Source organism: Marmota marmota, unplaced genomic scaffold (assembly GCF_001458135.2).
Source record: "Marmota marmota marmota unplaced genomic scaffold, marMar, whole genome shotgun sequence".
NCBI lineage: Eukaryota > Metazoa > Chordata > Mammalia > Rodentia > Sciuridae > Marmota > Marmota marmota.
In genome coordinates this window covers 5,858,269-5,872,949 of record NW_026000240.1, presented here as the reverse complement: position 1 = coordinate 5,872,949, position 14,681 = coordinate 5,858,269, and the positions used below count along the sequence as shown (strand labels likewise).

General features: G+C 39.2%; 1 protein-coding gene across 1 annotated transcript in view; it reads right to left on the bottom strand.

The window, feature by feature from the left end:
* Positions 1-5,898: 5,898 nt before the first annotated feature.
* Positions 5,899-14,681, bottom strand: part of Parp9 (poly(ADP-ribose) polymerase family member 9) — a 34,962-nt gene continuing 26,179 nt past the window's right edge. Inside the window, exons 10-11 of the mRNA XM_048794483.1 lie at positions 14,152-14,326; positions 5,899-6,707 (exon numbers count right to left, since the gene is read on the bottom strand). Of these exons, the coding sequence (XP_048650440.1) occupies positions 6,346-6,707; positions 14,152-14,326 (537 nt within the window). The 3' untranslated portion in view covers positions 5,899-6,345. The remainder of the gene's footprint in view (positions 6,708-14,151; positions 14,327-14,681) is intronic.

The window sequence follows — 14,681 nt, the reverse complement described above, 5'->3', positions numbered from 1 at the left end:
CTGCGCGCCTGCGCGCACCCCTCCGCCGCAGAGCCTGCCGGGAAAAGTAGTCTTCCAACGGTCTTTCCCTAGCGGTTGCTAGTGGTTAGCGCCGGTTTAGTGAAGAGTTGGGGTCAGGGAAAGGGTCCGACTTCGGTTTACAGTCCGTGGACAAGGGTGGGAAAGTGGTGTCTATAAACCTGTCTTTACTAAGCTCTTCCAAGGCTGATCGATCCCCCTCACCTCCCTCACGTGGTAGTTACCTAAAATAGTTCATGTTTATTAGATGAATGATGGATGGCGTGATTGAAGGCTGAGGGCTTATTTAAAAAGTGACGTCAGTGCCTCGTGTCCAAAGGGTTCACGTGCAGCCCGATTGCAGGAAGCCTCTGGGTTTTTAATTCTTTCCATCCTCTTTGCCTGATACTTTTTAAGTAGTATCAGAAATCATTAAGAATTAATTTTTAACATATGTACTTGTGTTACTCTCAATTAGTGCTTACAAACGAAAATTTTGGTTCCATAATTATTACTATTAAATTTGATGGAATTGTTTTTTTGGGAGAAGCAAATGGAATCGTGGCTTCAAAAAAAGCAAAACTAAAGCCAGCCAAGCAGAGGTGATGGGAAAGTCTCACAGATGGGGTAGTTTTACTGAATCACTTTAAAACACCAAGAAACAAGGTGAAAGAGATGGGGTAGATTAACGCATTTTTACTCCCCCTCCCTGCCTTACTCCCTCTTTCCTCCCATTCCCTCCCTTGGGCCCTTCTCCCTCCCCAACCCCGCATGACCATTCCCCAACCCATGATTCTAATAAACACACCATGGATTTTTTTTTTTTTTTTTTTTAATCAGAGTTGAGTTTGAGAAAGGAGAAAGAGGGGGAAAAAGTGTTGTATGAGAGAGGCCTAGAGGCAAGCATGCCTGCCACACCCTATTCCAATCAGGAACTAAGACTGATTTTTCAGAGCTGGACTTTACTCAGTTCACCCTTACTCCAAGGTAGGTTCCCAATCAAAGTCTCAGGTATTTACTAGGGCTTGTCCTCTTTGGCAGAGCCTCCTCAGTCCTGAGCAGTCAAAGGCGCTACTCAGTTTTTTAGCCACTGTTCTTAGAATCAGCAGTCAACCCAGGTTTGGAAAAGTGATGGAAGACAGGCTCACTTTTCATGGCACCCTTTTCTTGCACCACCAAATTCTTACTTCCTGGGTACTTTAAATGCATTCATGTTTTTCTATTTTCACCAGTTGTTCTTAGTGGTGGCAGTGTTGGGCCAAAACAAGAAGGCTATTGCCCAAAGCATAATTCCTCTATAATAGAAAATGTTTGGGGCTGGGGATGTGGCTCAAGCGGTAGCGCGCGCACTCACCTGGCATGCGTGTGGCCCGGTTCGATCCTCAGCACCACCTACAAAGATGTTGTGTCCGTCAAAAACTAAAAAAATAAATATTAAAATTCTCTCTCTCTCTTAAAAAAAGAAAATGTTATCATACCACATGTGGTGCTTTATAAGCTAATGGCTGTCTAGCTAGATTTTTTTTATATTTTGAAAATTTTTTTAAATGTGGAACAATATGCTGAGCACATGCCTGTAATCCCAGCAGCTCAGGAGGCTGAGGCAGGAAGATCCTGAGTTCAAAGCCGAGGTGCTAAGAAACTCGGTGAGATCCTGTCTCTAAATAAAATACAAAATAGGGCTGGGGATGTGGCTCAGTGGTCGAGTGCCCCTGAATTTAGTCTCCAGTACTCCCCCCTCAAAAAAAGTGTAGAACAGTATTTTTTATCATAGTGCTCTTATGAATATCCCTATACATCTACCACCTACAAGGAACCTGCTATATTCTCAAACACAACATATTTAATGTCTAAGATATCCCTCAAGATCTCTGTCCCATAGTGTTGTCCTATGTAATTCCTACCTCTTGAATAAGGATGAGACTTAGAATACAGCAAAGATGATGGGATTTTACTATCATGGTGACATTTCATTATATATGAATTTGTCTTAGCAGTCTTCCTGCTAGCCTTGAAAAGGCAAGTTGTCATGTTGTCAACTGCTTATGGAAAAGGACACAGGGCAGGGTAGCAGGAAAGCACAGATAACTTGTAGGCCCTGAGTGTAATGGCCCTTAGCTGGGAGCCAATAAGAAGCCAGGGTCCTTAAATAAAACACAAAGAAATTAATTCTGCCAACACAGCCTGAGAGAGTTTAGAAACAGATTCATCCCCAATCAAGCTTCCAGATGGCCTGACTTACACTTTATTGTAGCTTTGTTAGACCTTGAGCAGAGGAACTAAGCTGCACATGGACTCCTGGTCCACATAAACTAAAAGGTAGTAAATGTGTTTTAAGCCTCTAGGTTTACGGCAACTTGTTACACAGCAAAAGTAAACTAATATAATAAAATATTACTGGATTATTTCATGAAGTGGTTGTACCAAGTTTTATGCTCCACAAACAGCACAAGATTCTCTTCTCTACACACCCTTGCTAACATTTGGAAATGCCTGACTTTTTAAAATGTTTGCCAACCTAATCGAGGTGGAAATTAAAAATAATATAAACTGTGTTGATGTTATCCTTGAACGTAGAAATATGAAAAATAGGTATTTAATTGAAATCATATATTCTGTTACATGCTATTAAACAAAATAGCAATAGCACTAAAAGTGGCCAGAAGTAATAATTAATAGAAATATCAATTAAGTAAATAATAGGTGTGAGAAAATATGACAATATTTTTTATAATGTTTTTGTCCTCTGGTATAGCAATTTAATTCATTATTGCATATTTAAATTTTGTAGGCTATATTTTTCTATATTCTTTTTTTTTAATATTTATTTTTTAGTTTTTTCAGTGGACACAACACCTTTATTTTATTTTTTTTATGTGGTGCTGAGGATTGAACCCAGCGCCCTGCACATGCCTGGCGAGCGCACATCCCCAGCCCTATATTCTTTTTTTTTAAATATTTTTTTAGGGGCTGGGGATGTGTCTCAAGCGGTAGCGCGCTCGCCTGGCATGCGTGCGGCCCGGGTTCGATCCTCAGCACCACATACAAACAAAGATGTTGTGTCCGCCAAAAAACTAAAAAATAAATATTAAAATTCTCTCCCTCTCTCTCTCTTTAAAAAAAATATTTTTTTAGTTGTAGTTGGACACAATACCTTTATTTTATTTATTTATTTTTATATGGTGCTGAGGATCGAACCCAGTGTCTTGCACATGCTAGGCGAGCACTCTACTGCTGAGCCACAACCCCAGCCCCTCTATATTCTTAAGATATGTAAAAAATGTGAGGAAGTTTTAAAATGATTTGCACAAATACTTTTTAAAAATTTTTTTTGTAGTTGTAGATGGACAGAATGCCTTTATTTTATTTATTTTTATGTGATTCTAAAGATCAAACCCAGTGCCTCACATACGCTAGGCAAGCGCTCTGCCAATGAACTACAGCCCCAGCCCAATGTGAGGATTTTTTAAAGAAGAAAGTAGCATGTAGCCAGGTATGGAGGTACATACCTGTAATCCCGGTTACTCCAGAGGCTTAATCAATAGGATCACAAGTTCAAGGCCAGCCTGGGCAATTTAGTGAGACCTGTCTCAAAATTTTTTAATAAGGGTTGAGAATGCACTTAGTGATAGAACACTCTCCTAGCATTCATGAAGCACAAGGTTCAATCCTCAATACAAAAAAAAGGAGGAGGAGGATGAGAAGACAATAGATCTAATTAAACAGACATTACCTACAGTAAAATTTTTTTAAATGATTTGTTTCTTTGTCTCATGATATGATTATTTTTATACTTTGTTTCTTTTTCCATTAATACTTCCCTGAACTGTCTGAAGCCTTCTTTAATATAGTGGTAAAACTGAATACAGTCAAACAAAATTAATTTGACTTAAAGCTCTGCTCTTCTGCCTATATGGCACTGATTCCTGTTGTCAGTTACAAAGTTATGACATTAAGCTAGATTTTCTCTCAACAAGGGTGTCTGAGTATAGAATACTTAGGATTTTATTTACTAGCACAGAAGGTTTTTTCACTTGCAGAAGTTCATTTCCAGCGCTCCAAAGTATCCATCCACTTTGTGTGTACAGTCTGTCAATTGAGTTCTTTGCATCTATAAATTGACTATGTAGGCTCTCTGTATCTGAAATTCCCTTCACTTTAAAAACACTAGGACCACATTGCATGTCCTCATCTTTTCTGCAGGGAAAATGGTTTTTAAGCACAAACATAATATGAAATTGTGAAATTGGAGTTAGATTTCAAATAAGTTTATAGTTTGAGTAAAGAAATTCAGAAAGTTTTGTTAAACTTTGTTGCCTTTTTCTGGGTTTGGGGAAACCCTTATTTTCAAGAAATTCTTTTTTAAAATTTTCTGTTTTTGAAGATTTTTTGCCACCTTCAATAACACTGAACAACTCAAGTCAGTTCTTTTCTGCAATTCTTATGGTCTCTTCAAAGACTATCTGTCCTCTCAGTTTTGCATTACAGGCCTTATACACATGCATGTGAACACCTCAGCCCCCACATCCACATCTATCTCTGTAGTTATTTATTGAGAAGTTTTGTTTTGTTTTTTAATTGGAGATTGAACCCAGGGCCTTGTGTATACTAGGCAAGTGCTCTACCACTGAGGTACATCCCCAGATCACTCTTGATATAGACTGTGGCATAGTCCATACTTGGGAAGAGACCCAAGAAAGAGACCTGGAAGTGGACTCAGTACTGTTTAAGCAGAAAATGTGGGGTTCCAGGTACCTTCTGGGTGGCCTAGAAGTAAATACAGACTCCAGGTGGATCCATTCTCTTGGCTCCCACGGGGGACTTCACCTTGTGATGATGGCCCACTGGAGGAAGAGGCCAGAATGAATTTTTTTTTTAATATTTATTTATTTATTTATTTTTAGTACTCGGCAGACACAACATCTTTGTTGGTATGTGGTGCTGAGGATCGAACCCGGGGCGCACGCGTGCCAGGCGAGCGCGCTACCGCTTGAGCCACATCCCCAGCCCCATAAAAAGTAGTTTTTTTTTTGTTTTGTTTGATGTGCTGGGGATTGAACCTAGGACCTTGTGCATACCAGGCAAGCACTCTACCAATTGAGCTATATATCCCCAGCCCAGAATGAATTTTTTCAGGCAAGGGGCAGAAGAAAACAGACTTTGAAAATCAGGAGTCCAAGGCAGAAACCACTCTTACCCAGGTTCAAGGACAGTACCATATGAGAAAATAAGCTTACCTTTTTTAAGGAGAATGGAGGTTAGGGAGGAGGAAGTGTTCTATGCAAGAGGCCGAAGATGTAAGGTTCAGGAAAGTTTGAGAGTACAGCGAAATATGAATTTGAAAGTATGCAATAGATTCATGGTGAGGTTAACTGACCTCAAACTTGCAAATAGAACTCTGAAGTCAAATTTGGGCACAGTCAATAGTCACAGTGGATTCAGCCTTTGTAAGATCTATTCTATCTAAAATACTCTTCTGATTCTGCTCCCGATTTGATAGACTTCTTATGGTTTTAGCTTAAATTTTCATTTCTTTTGGAGGCCTCCTCCCAATATCTGATTAATGTGTTCTTTTTCCTCTTAGATTTTCCCAAAGATTCTATAACCATCCTTTTGTTATATCTAAATGCACTCATTAAGTTGTCCATTATCTGTTTTCCTGATTATTCAGCCCAAACAGTTTGTGAGAATATTTGTCTTGTCCAGTGTCATATCCCTAGCACCCATAAAGTAACAAGAACACTTCTAGTGATCAATAAATATTTGGTGAATTAATATTTTGGCTACATGGTGCTTGAGTGGCATTGCTTGAGATGGCTAAATCCAAATTGAATATCAGCCTTTTGATATCCTTCCACTTCAAGTTATTTCATTTTGCACATATTTTTCCAGAGTCAATTATTCAGACAAAGGTGATTTATTTTGATACCCAAAGCACTTTATAAGACTCTCTAAAAAAAGTCTAAAATTATTCTGCTGTCCTAATATTTTATACTGTCATCCTTTTAGAAAATAAAAGGCTTGGATTACATTGTAGAAAAATCTCTTCATTACATGTAAAACATTTTTGCTGTTACCTACAATGAAGGTGACAAAAGAACAATTGCAAGGAAGAGGAACAGTCCTAAGAATGTTTTCATTGGTATCTATCCACTTCAACCCCAAGAGATAAAGGCAAAGATTAAGGCTCTAAGATGCTAGTAGGTGGCTGGTACTTTCTTGATGCTCAGTCAGTCCAAACAGATAACTCATTTGACATATTCAAACCACTCTTTGAATCACTGGTGGTCATTATTTGGTTAGATCATCCAGTGCAAGGTCATGCCTGCTGTTAAAATGAATTGGAGATTAATCAACAGGACTGCCATTTGAGAACTTCCTCCAAGGCTGCTTTGAAGAAAATAACATTGGTCTTGATGAGTAATCCTGAATACAAGTCCATAAATATTGGGGCATAGCCTGTATGCCACTAAAAATAACAAAAGTTTCAGGACTGGAGACATTGTCAACCACACTGTCATGAAAATCTATGGCTCCAGGAGTCAATGGAGGTGGGACAATATTTAACAGGTGACCTTGACAGAAGGAGCCTGTGAGTACTTCAGCCTCAAATATATAGATCAGCTCGTTTTTATCAGGGATTTTCTTGGCTTGGTCTGCTAGTTTTTTGAGGTTCTTGATGAAGTATATGCCAGCTCCATACTCTGAGTCTGAGAAAAGGAAAAAAGTTAGAAGATTATTATGATCTGGCAAATGTTATTGCCTATTTGGGTACTATAATATATTCTCTCTCTAGTCCTTCAAATAATCACCTCCTCCTTGTTCCAAGTCCCTAAATCTGTAGCCACGTTGTTCCCAGAGACAAATGATCACTGATATCAACATAATAATAGAATATATTTGAATACACCATTACAGTTTATAGAGAAGTCTTTGGCTTTCCAAGAATTTTTATGCTGATTAGATTCAATCAATCTAGGATTTGAATTATTATCTCTGTTTAAAAGATAAAAAAATCTGAGATTCAGAGAAATTATGATTCAAGTCAACATTAACCAAGCATCTGACATCTAACATAATAAATGGAAAGTTTTATTTATCTTAGAACATTGCCTGACTTCTACAAGCTATAAACTGTAACAACTCTTTAGAATAAAGCTTCAATCCAGGTAAGGTGGTGCATGCCTGCAAACCAAGCAACATGGGAGGCAGAGACAGGAGGATTGCAAGTTCAAGGCCAGCCTCGGCAACTTAGTGAGACCCTGTCTCAAAATCAAAACAAAACCAAACCAAAAAAAGAGGCTGGGGGGCTGGGATTGTGGCTCAGTGGTAGAGCCTAGCATGTGTGAGACACGGAGTTTCATTCTCAGCACCACATATAAATAAATAAAGGTCCATCAACACGTAAAAAAAATTTATTTAAAAAGGGGGAGGGGTGCTGGGGATGTAGATAAGTGGTAAAACACCCCTAGGTTCAATCCCCAGTACTGTCTGGAAAAACACGGCTTGAAAAATAGCATCTAATAAGAGTAGTCAAAGTCATGGACACATTACAAGAAAAATAAGTCAAAATAAGGGGAATGATGAGCATATAAAATGTTAATGCCTCATTATTTAGGAAAAGTAACCTTGGATTTGAGGGACACAGAGATTCTAATCAGTAGTAAGGTATTCTGTACTACAGGGCAGGTGTGGTCATCAGATCTCATCATGACCTGGCAAAATAACTGACCAAGAATCCTCCACATGCTTCTGATTAAGGTTCCTGCTCATCACTCATCAGGCATTCTGGAGACTGTGATACTAAGAAGGATAGGCCTGATTCCAACCACTGAAAATGAATATTCTCCATTCTAGTATATTGTTTTTGATCTGCATTACTTTTTTCTTAATATATATGTTTTAGTTATAAATGAACACAGTATCTTTATTTTATTTATTTATTTTTATGTGGTGCTGAGGATCAAACCCAGTGCCTCACATGTGCTAGGCAAGCACTCTACCACTGAGCCACAACTCTGGCCCCTTAATCTGCATTACCTTTACAGTAATATTTCAAGGACACCCAAGAGACTGAGGGCCAGATTCTGAATCTCAAGGTAATCCCTGTGCAATGCCCTTTCTAACATTGCTTAAAGGTCCTGGGAGGAGTAGATCACAAGCTTAGCATGTGGAGGCCCTGGGTTCAATCTCCAGCACTGAAAAAAATAATAACTTTACTGAGAGGAAAAAACCAAACTTCTTTGAAAAGCTATATTCTGTATTATCATTCCTTCCTTCCTTTCTTCTTTCCTTCCCTTTTTTTTTTTTTAAAGAAAAAATTAGACACAACATCTTTGTTTGTATGTGGTGCTGAGGATCGAACCCAGGGCCGCACGCATGCCAGGCGAGCACGCTACCGCTTGAGCCACATCCCCAGCCCCCCCTTTTTTTTTCTACACTTAATATTGTTTTAGGCTCAAGACCAACACTGAAAAATAAAAATGCAATATGAGCCACATATATAATTTTAAATTTTTTAGTAGTTACATTTAAAAGGGTAAGAAGAAACAGACGAAATTCATATTTATTTAACCCATTAAATTTAAATGCTATTTCAACATTTAATCAATATCAAACTATATTTTACATTCTTTAGTAATAATTCTTTGAAAAATCCTGTATTTTATACTTAAAGTGCATCTCAATTCAGACACGCCATATTTAATATGCTTAGTTCCATACGTGGCTAGTGGCTACCATATTGAATAGTATAGCTCTAGAATTCAAAAGTGACTGAGAGGGCTGGAGATGTGGCTCAAGCGATAGCACGCTCGCCTGGCATGCGCGCGGCCCGGGTTCGATCCTCAGCACCACATACAAACAAAAGATGTTGTGTCTGCCGAGAACTAAAAAAGAAATAAATATTAAAATCTCTCTCTCTCTCTCTAAAAAAATTAAAAAAAAATTGACATTGATACAATCCATCCACTTAAAAAAAAAAGTGACTGAGATATGATTTCTGATTTTAAAATTTCACAAAGGCACCTGGACCTTCCTACATGTAAACAGATAGAGTGTAGTATAATTTTGTGTGGCAAGGTAATATTTTGAGATAAAAAAATCAAAGATTTTCTTTCTCAAGAGTTTCTTCTTGGGGCTGGAGTTTTGGCTTGATGGTAGAGCATTTGTCTAGCATGTGTAAGGCACTTGGTTTGATCCTCAGTACCACATTTAAAAAAAAAAAAAGTATTGTGTCCATCTACAACTAAAAAATTTTTTTTTAATTAAAAAAGGTAAAAATCTGAAGGATTCGAAGCATTTAGTATTTACTAATAATAAGAAGACAGAATAATATAAGATAATCCAAGAGCAATTTTCTCACTTCAGGACAAATAAAATTCCTTCCTTCCAGCTATTGAAAGAGAGGAATCATAAAAGATATAACTGGAGCTCTTGGGAACTTTGAGAAGGGGCTCACTTCACTGTCCCATTCCCTCAAAAGAGCCCTGGGAGTCAAGATAGGGCTGAACATTAGAAATCTCAGAACAACTCGCAGGATTCCCAGGGCAGAAGAGGCCATTGCCTGAGTGCTGGGTGCACTCTCTTATCCAGCCTCATGCCTGAGTAAAGCATAGCAATGCTGGGGAAGACTCCAGAACAGGTGAGTTAGTTACCATACGTGGTGGCCAGACGAGACCCTGCTTTCAGCTTGGAGGATAAACACGCTCAAATAATTATAGCACTTCAGGAGAAGCACAGATATAGCATGAAAAGGAATTTCCTCAGGGGAGACACAGAGTGGCTGATGCAGAGACTATCTAAGTGCAAAGGGCACAAGTGGAGGCTAAAGACCATAGCCCACAGGGCTTATCTGACAGGGGGCATGGAGACAGATGGAACAAGAGACAGGCAACCCTCTCCACGATGCCTCTGACACCATCTAGATCAGTCTCAGAGAGAAAGGGAGAAAAAGGACAAAATAGCAGGAACTCAATTCAAGCCCTGAAGGGACTAAGAAATTTCTCAAAATAACCAAGTTCAACTTGAATTGACAAGTTCTAGTTTTTCATATCTTTGAACATGGAAGCTTGATAGCTAGGCGAAGTTCTGCTACAGAGCCTTAAAGAAAATAATTCCCACACCTATAAATTATAGTAGCTATTAAACATACAGATATTGCAATAAAAAGGCAGGAAGTATGGGAATATAGAGGAAGGGGCCAACCAGGAGAGGCCATTTGAGCTAGGTCTTTTTTTTTTTTTTTTTGGTGATGCGGGGGATTAAACCTAGGGCCTTGTAACAGATGAGGCAAACACTCTACCAACTGAGTTATATCCCCAGCCTTCAGCTACCTCTTAAAGAAAGAAAAGGAGCTTGAGTAGCTCAAAAGGCTGAAGAGGGAAGGCCTTCCAAATTCAAAGGCATAGAGGCTTGGAAGTATCCCGTTACTTAAGAGAATATGGTCTTGGAATTCTGGTTTTCAGAGTTAAGTATTCTGAGAAGAAAAAAAGCTCATGGCTAGAGGGTTAAGAAACATAGGGGGTGAAGAATCTGGTGGAAAATGTGGGATTTTCCTATATGCTCTACTAAGGAGTTTGGGCTTTTATAAATAACTAGGAATATAGATAGTAAGCAAGAACATAATTTTTTATCATAACTAGCCTAGTGCTACAAAGGGGTTTGTTTTGAGGCAAGGGAAGGACAATAGTCTAGGCCTAAGGGAAGAAATACTAAGGCATCTTAGTTAGAATAGAGAAGTAAAGTGGATTGAGACTATTATTTTATTTATTTTTATGTGGTGCTGAGGATAGAACCCAGTGTCTCACATATGCTAGGTAAGTGCTCTACCGCTGAGCCACAACCCCAGCCCTAGATTAAGACTATTATGAGACTTGAATCACATGGATCAGGATGAGGGTGAGGCAAAGGAAAGAATGGAGGATGATAATAACTTTCATGCTTGGGAGACCTGGTAGGTGGATGGTGATGGCATTAGCCAAATCAGGAAGTAAGAAAACATAAGGCATATTTCTTAGGGAAAAGCAAGGGCAAGAAAAGAGTTCAGTTTAAGATGCCTATGGGACAGCTAGATAAAAATGTCCCCAAATCAGTCAACTATCTAGACCTGCACATCAGGAGAAATGGGGGTTAGAGTGAGAAATTTATAAGTCATCCTCTTAGAAAGAGGAATTGAGGCCATGGGAATAGGTGCCATCACCCAGGGGACACTGTGGAGGAAAAAAAAAGTAGACTTCCTTTAGAATGTAGGAGAATACCACCATTTAAAGGGTGGACTCACTAGATGATAAATTATAAGGGCAAGAAGTCTTTGCTTTTCACTTACTGCTATATCTCTTACACCCCAGCCCAAGGCCTGATTCATGGAATGTGCTTAATGAATGTGCAATGAATGAATTACGATAATAAGGGAACTGCACATGTGTAGGCTACTTTTTGTTGCATTCAACCAAGTCCTGCAAGCAAGGGATGAACCCAGAATATGACTGGCTGGAATGCAAGTATAGAAAGAAAAAAAATAAAGTTTTACTAACAGAAGCCTCCCCTGCCTATGGCTGACCACTTAAATTGACTGAGAGAACACTGCAAGGCTGAAAAAGTTAGAAGCTTTCGTACTCCAAATGAGAACAGCTTCAGTAGTGATAAGAGGGGTGTCTCCTGGGCTTGTCTAGAACCTTCAGTTTATAGAGTTTTCACAACTCTACATAGATGAGTCCATTGGTGCAGGTTACATTATGGGTTCTGTCTCCCCAGGCAGTTTTCTTTCTGAATGACCTCTAGGCAGTGATCATGAAGCTAATGGGCAGCGGGTGGGCAAGAGCACAAAGGCCAATAGAAAAAAACAATTCTTGAGGCTTAAAGACTATATGGAGGGCTGGGGATATAGCTCAGGGGTAGAATACTTGTCTGACTTGGACAGGCCTGATTTCTATCAGCACTGAAAAAAAAGGAAAAAAGAAAAGAAAGAAAGACTATATGGAGACAAGATCTTCCTTAGATTATGAAGACATACAGTTGAACAGAAGGGAATAAGCTCCATGCCTGCTAAGCTTTTAAAAAAGGAACCATATTGCTGAAGAAATCACAAGTCTGGATGCATCATCCTGAGAATGTTCTAAAATTTGAGGCAATCCAGGCCCCCCTGGTAAGCAGTGGGCGTAAAAATGGTCAAGGGCCACAACATACAAGGAAGATTTTTTCCCAAGTGTGAAACAAGGGTCTTATGCCACTCCCAGAGGAAGCTCTCATACATTCCCGTCCAGCAGCACATGATAAGAACTGTGGGCCAGTGACTATGACATGTTTTCCCTTTCCTCTTTCATATGAGTTTTCGATATAGTCTTCCTGCTGCTTCTCACATCATTATCTAATGAGCACGTGCGAGCAATACCTCCCCATCACACCTTAAAATAAAACAGCCTGAGCTAGAGACTGATGAAAAGGAGACCGGATAAGACTTTGGGTTGGCCTTGTTTTGGTGCGCATCTTAGATGTTTTGGGAATAAAGATATAAATTGATGTTGGATTAGAAATTAGCAGTGCCAGGCACAAGATTGAAAAGAGGGTCCTCACCAGATTTGGAAAATGGGAAGATCTTGATGAGAATAGTTGTAGTTGAAATGGTGTGGGGAATGTAGAGAAACCAGTTAAGGAGAAAATGGAAGCTGTGGCTTTAAGACTGTGGCTATGAAGGAATCTTACTGCTTCCCCTTCCCTGACTGCACTCAAAAAAAAAAAAAAATTCTTGGTGGAGATTCATTATCTATTTCTTTCTTCTTTTGTTTCTTTTCTTTCTTTTTTTTTTTTTTTGGTACAAAGGGATTGATTAGGGGTACCCAACCATTGAGCCACATCCTCAGTCCTATTTTATATTTTATTTACAGACAGGGTCTCACTGAGTTGCAAAGCACCTCATCATTACTGAGGCTGGCTTTGAACTTGAGATCCTCCTGCCTCAGCTTCCAGAGCCGCTGGGATTACAGGCGTGCACCATCGTGCCTGGTCATTTATCTATTTCCAACCCCAGGAATTGTCTATATTCAATTTTCACTCCTGGTATTACCTATGTTCTCTTTTGGACAAAGGAAATGTGATTTTTAGATCTTCTGCTTTCTAGGAACAGAGACTATTAAAACTGGCTCCACAGCAAGAATCATACTACAGTTTTAAAGGTAAAGATCACATGGTTTTTGGTTTTCTTTTTTCTTTTCTTTTCATTTTTTTTTTTTTTTTTGGTGCTGGGGATTGAACCCAGGGCCTTGTGCATGTGAGGCAAGCACTCTACCAACTGAGCTATATCCCTAGCCCCAAAAGATCACATTTAATGGACCAGACAAAACCAAGTTACACTGCTAAAGACCCATCCATGATTATGACTTAAGTTCTTAGCCTCCTTTGGAGAGATCTAAAGCCAGAATTTTTCACTAGCAACTGAAGAGGAAAAGGTACAATATAGAGATTATCTAATTTTGTACAATGGAAAAGAGACATGGAAGCTACACAGAGGACTCTGAGAAGGATCCTAAAATGCTATTCACTTCACCTGCCAGGTTATACTTAATTCATTCACTAGCAGGCTGTAGGAAATAAGAGGATAAAAACCAAAAGAAAACCAACTGTCATTTTTTCCTTTTCTTTTTTGAGATGGGGTCTTGCTCTGTTGCCCAAGTTGGTCTTAAACTTTTGGGCTCAAGCAATCTCTTGCCTCAGCCTCCCTAGTAGCTGTGGCTACGGGTGCACACACCAGCAAGCCCAGCTGAAGACCAACTATCCTAAATTTAGGAAAATATCCTTTTAACTAAAGGATGAGGATCATACTTTGGTGTTGATTATAATTTTATTAAGATAAATAAGCCAAAAGGGGAGGGGGACCCCCAAAGTGTTTTCTGCATATAGGACACAGAAACAGAAATGAGAAAAAAACAGTAAATCAAAAATCCTACTGCTCACATTATCGTCAAAATGAGCCCATTGTCAACAAAAGGCATATCAACAAAAGATATAAAGAAAATTAAAAATACAACCCTTTCTAAGACTACCTCTCAATTGCAGTCACAAATGATCCCCTCCCCAAAGCAACAAATGCTATTAGTGGTGAGCCACCTGCTGATGTCTGGTCTCACCAATTCCCACATGATCAGGGCTGACACCTACCACAAGGCACCGAGTACAAACTTTGAAAGCCGACTCTGCATACCACATTGCAGAACTGGTGTGGAACCTGCTGAAACAACCTGTGGCTCACAGGCTCTTTAGAAGTTCTCCCTTCCATCGTTTTCTTCTTTCTTTGGAAGGCATCCCGAAGAACCGCATTGTCTATTGCCTCCACCTAAAACCAAAGGGGAAAAAAAAAAACTGGGCACCTATTCAATTGCCTCTTGAACTTATAAAGGCATTTATATGCACATTACTTTCATGCAATTTGCTTTTTATATAAAGTTGCATAACAGTCTCTCCTGCCCCTAATCCTTTCTTAGTTTTGACTTCTACCTCTCAAAATCCTCTGTTACTTCTTCAATTGATTCATGCAATAAAATTTCACTGGGCAATCACGATATGTTAGGCACAGGTAACAAAAGCATTGACAACAGACATAGTGTCTTGTCATGAGCAAGTCATGGGCTGTGTGTGTGAGCTATGAGCATTTGAGCACGTGAGGGGACTGGACTGATGTTGCTGTTCTG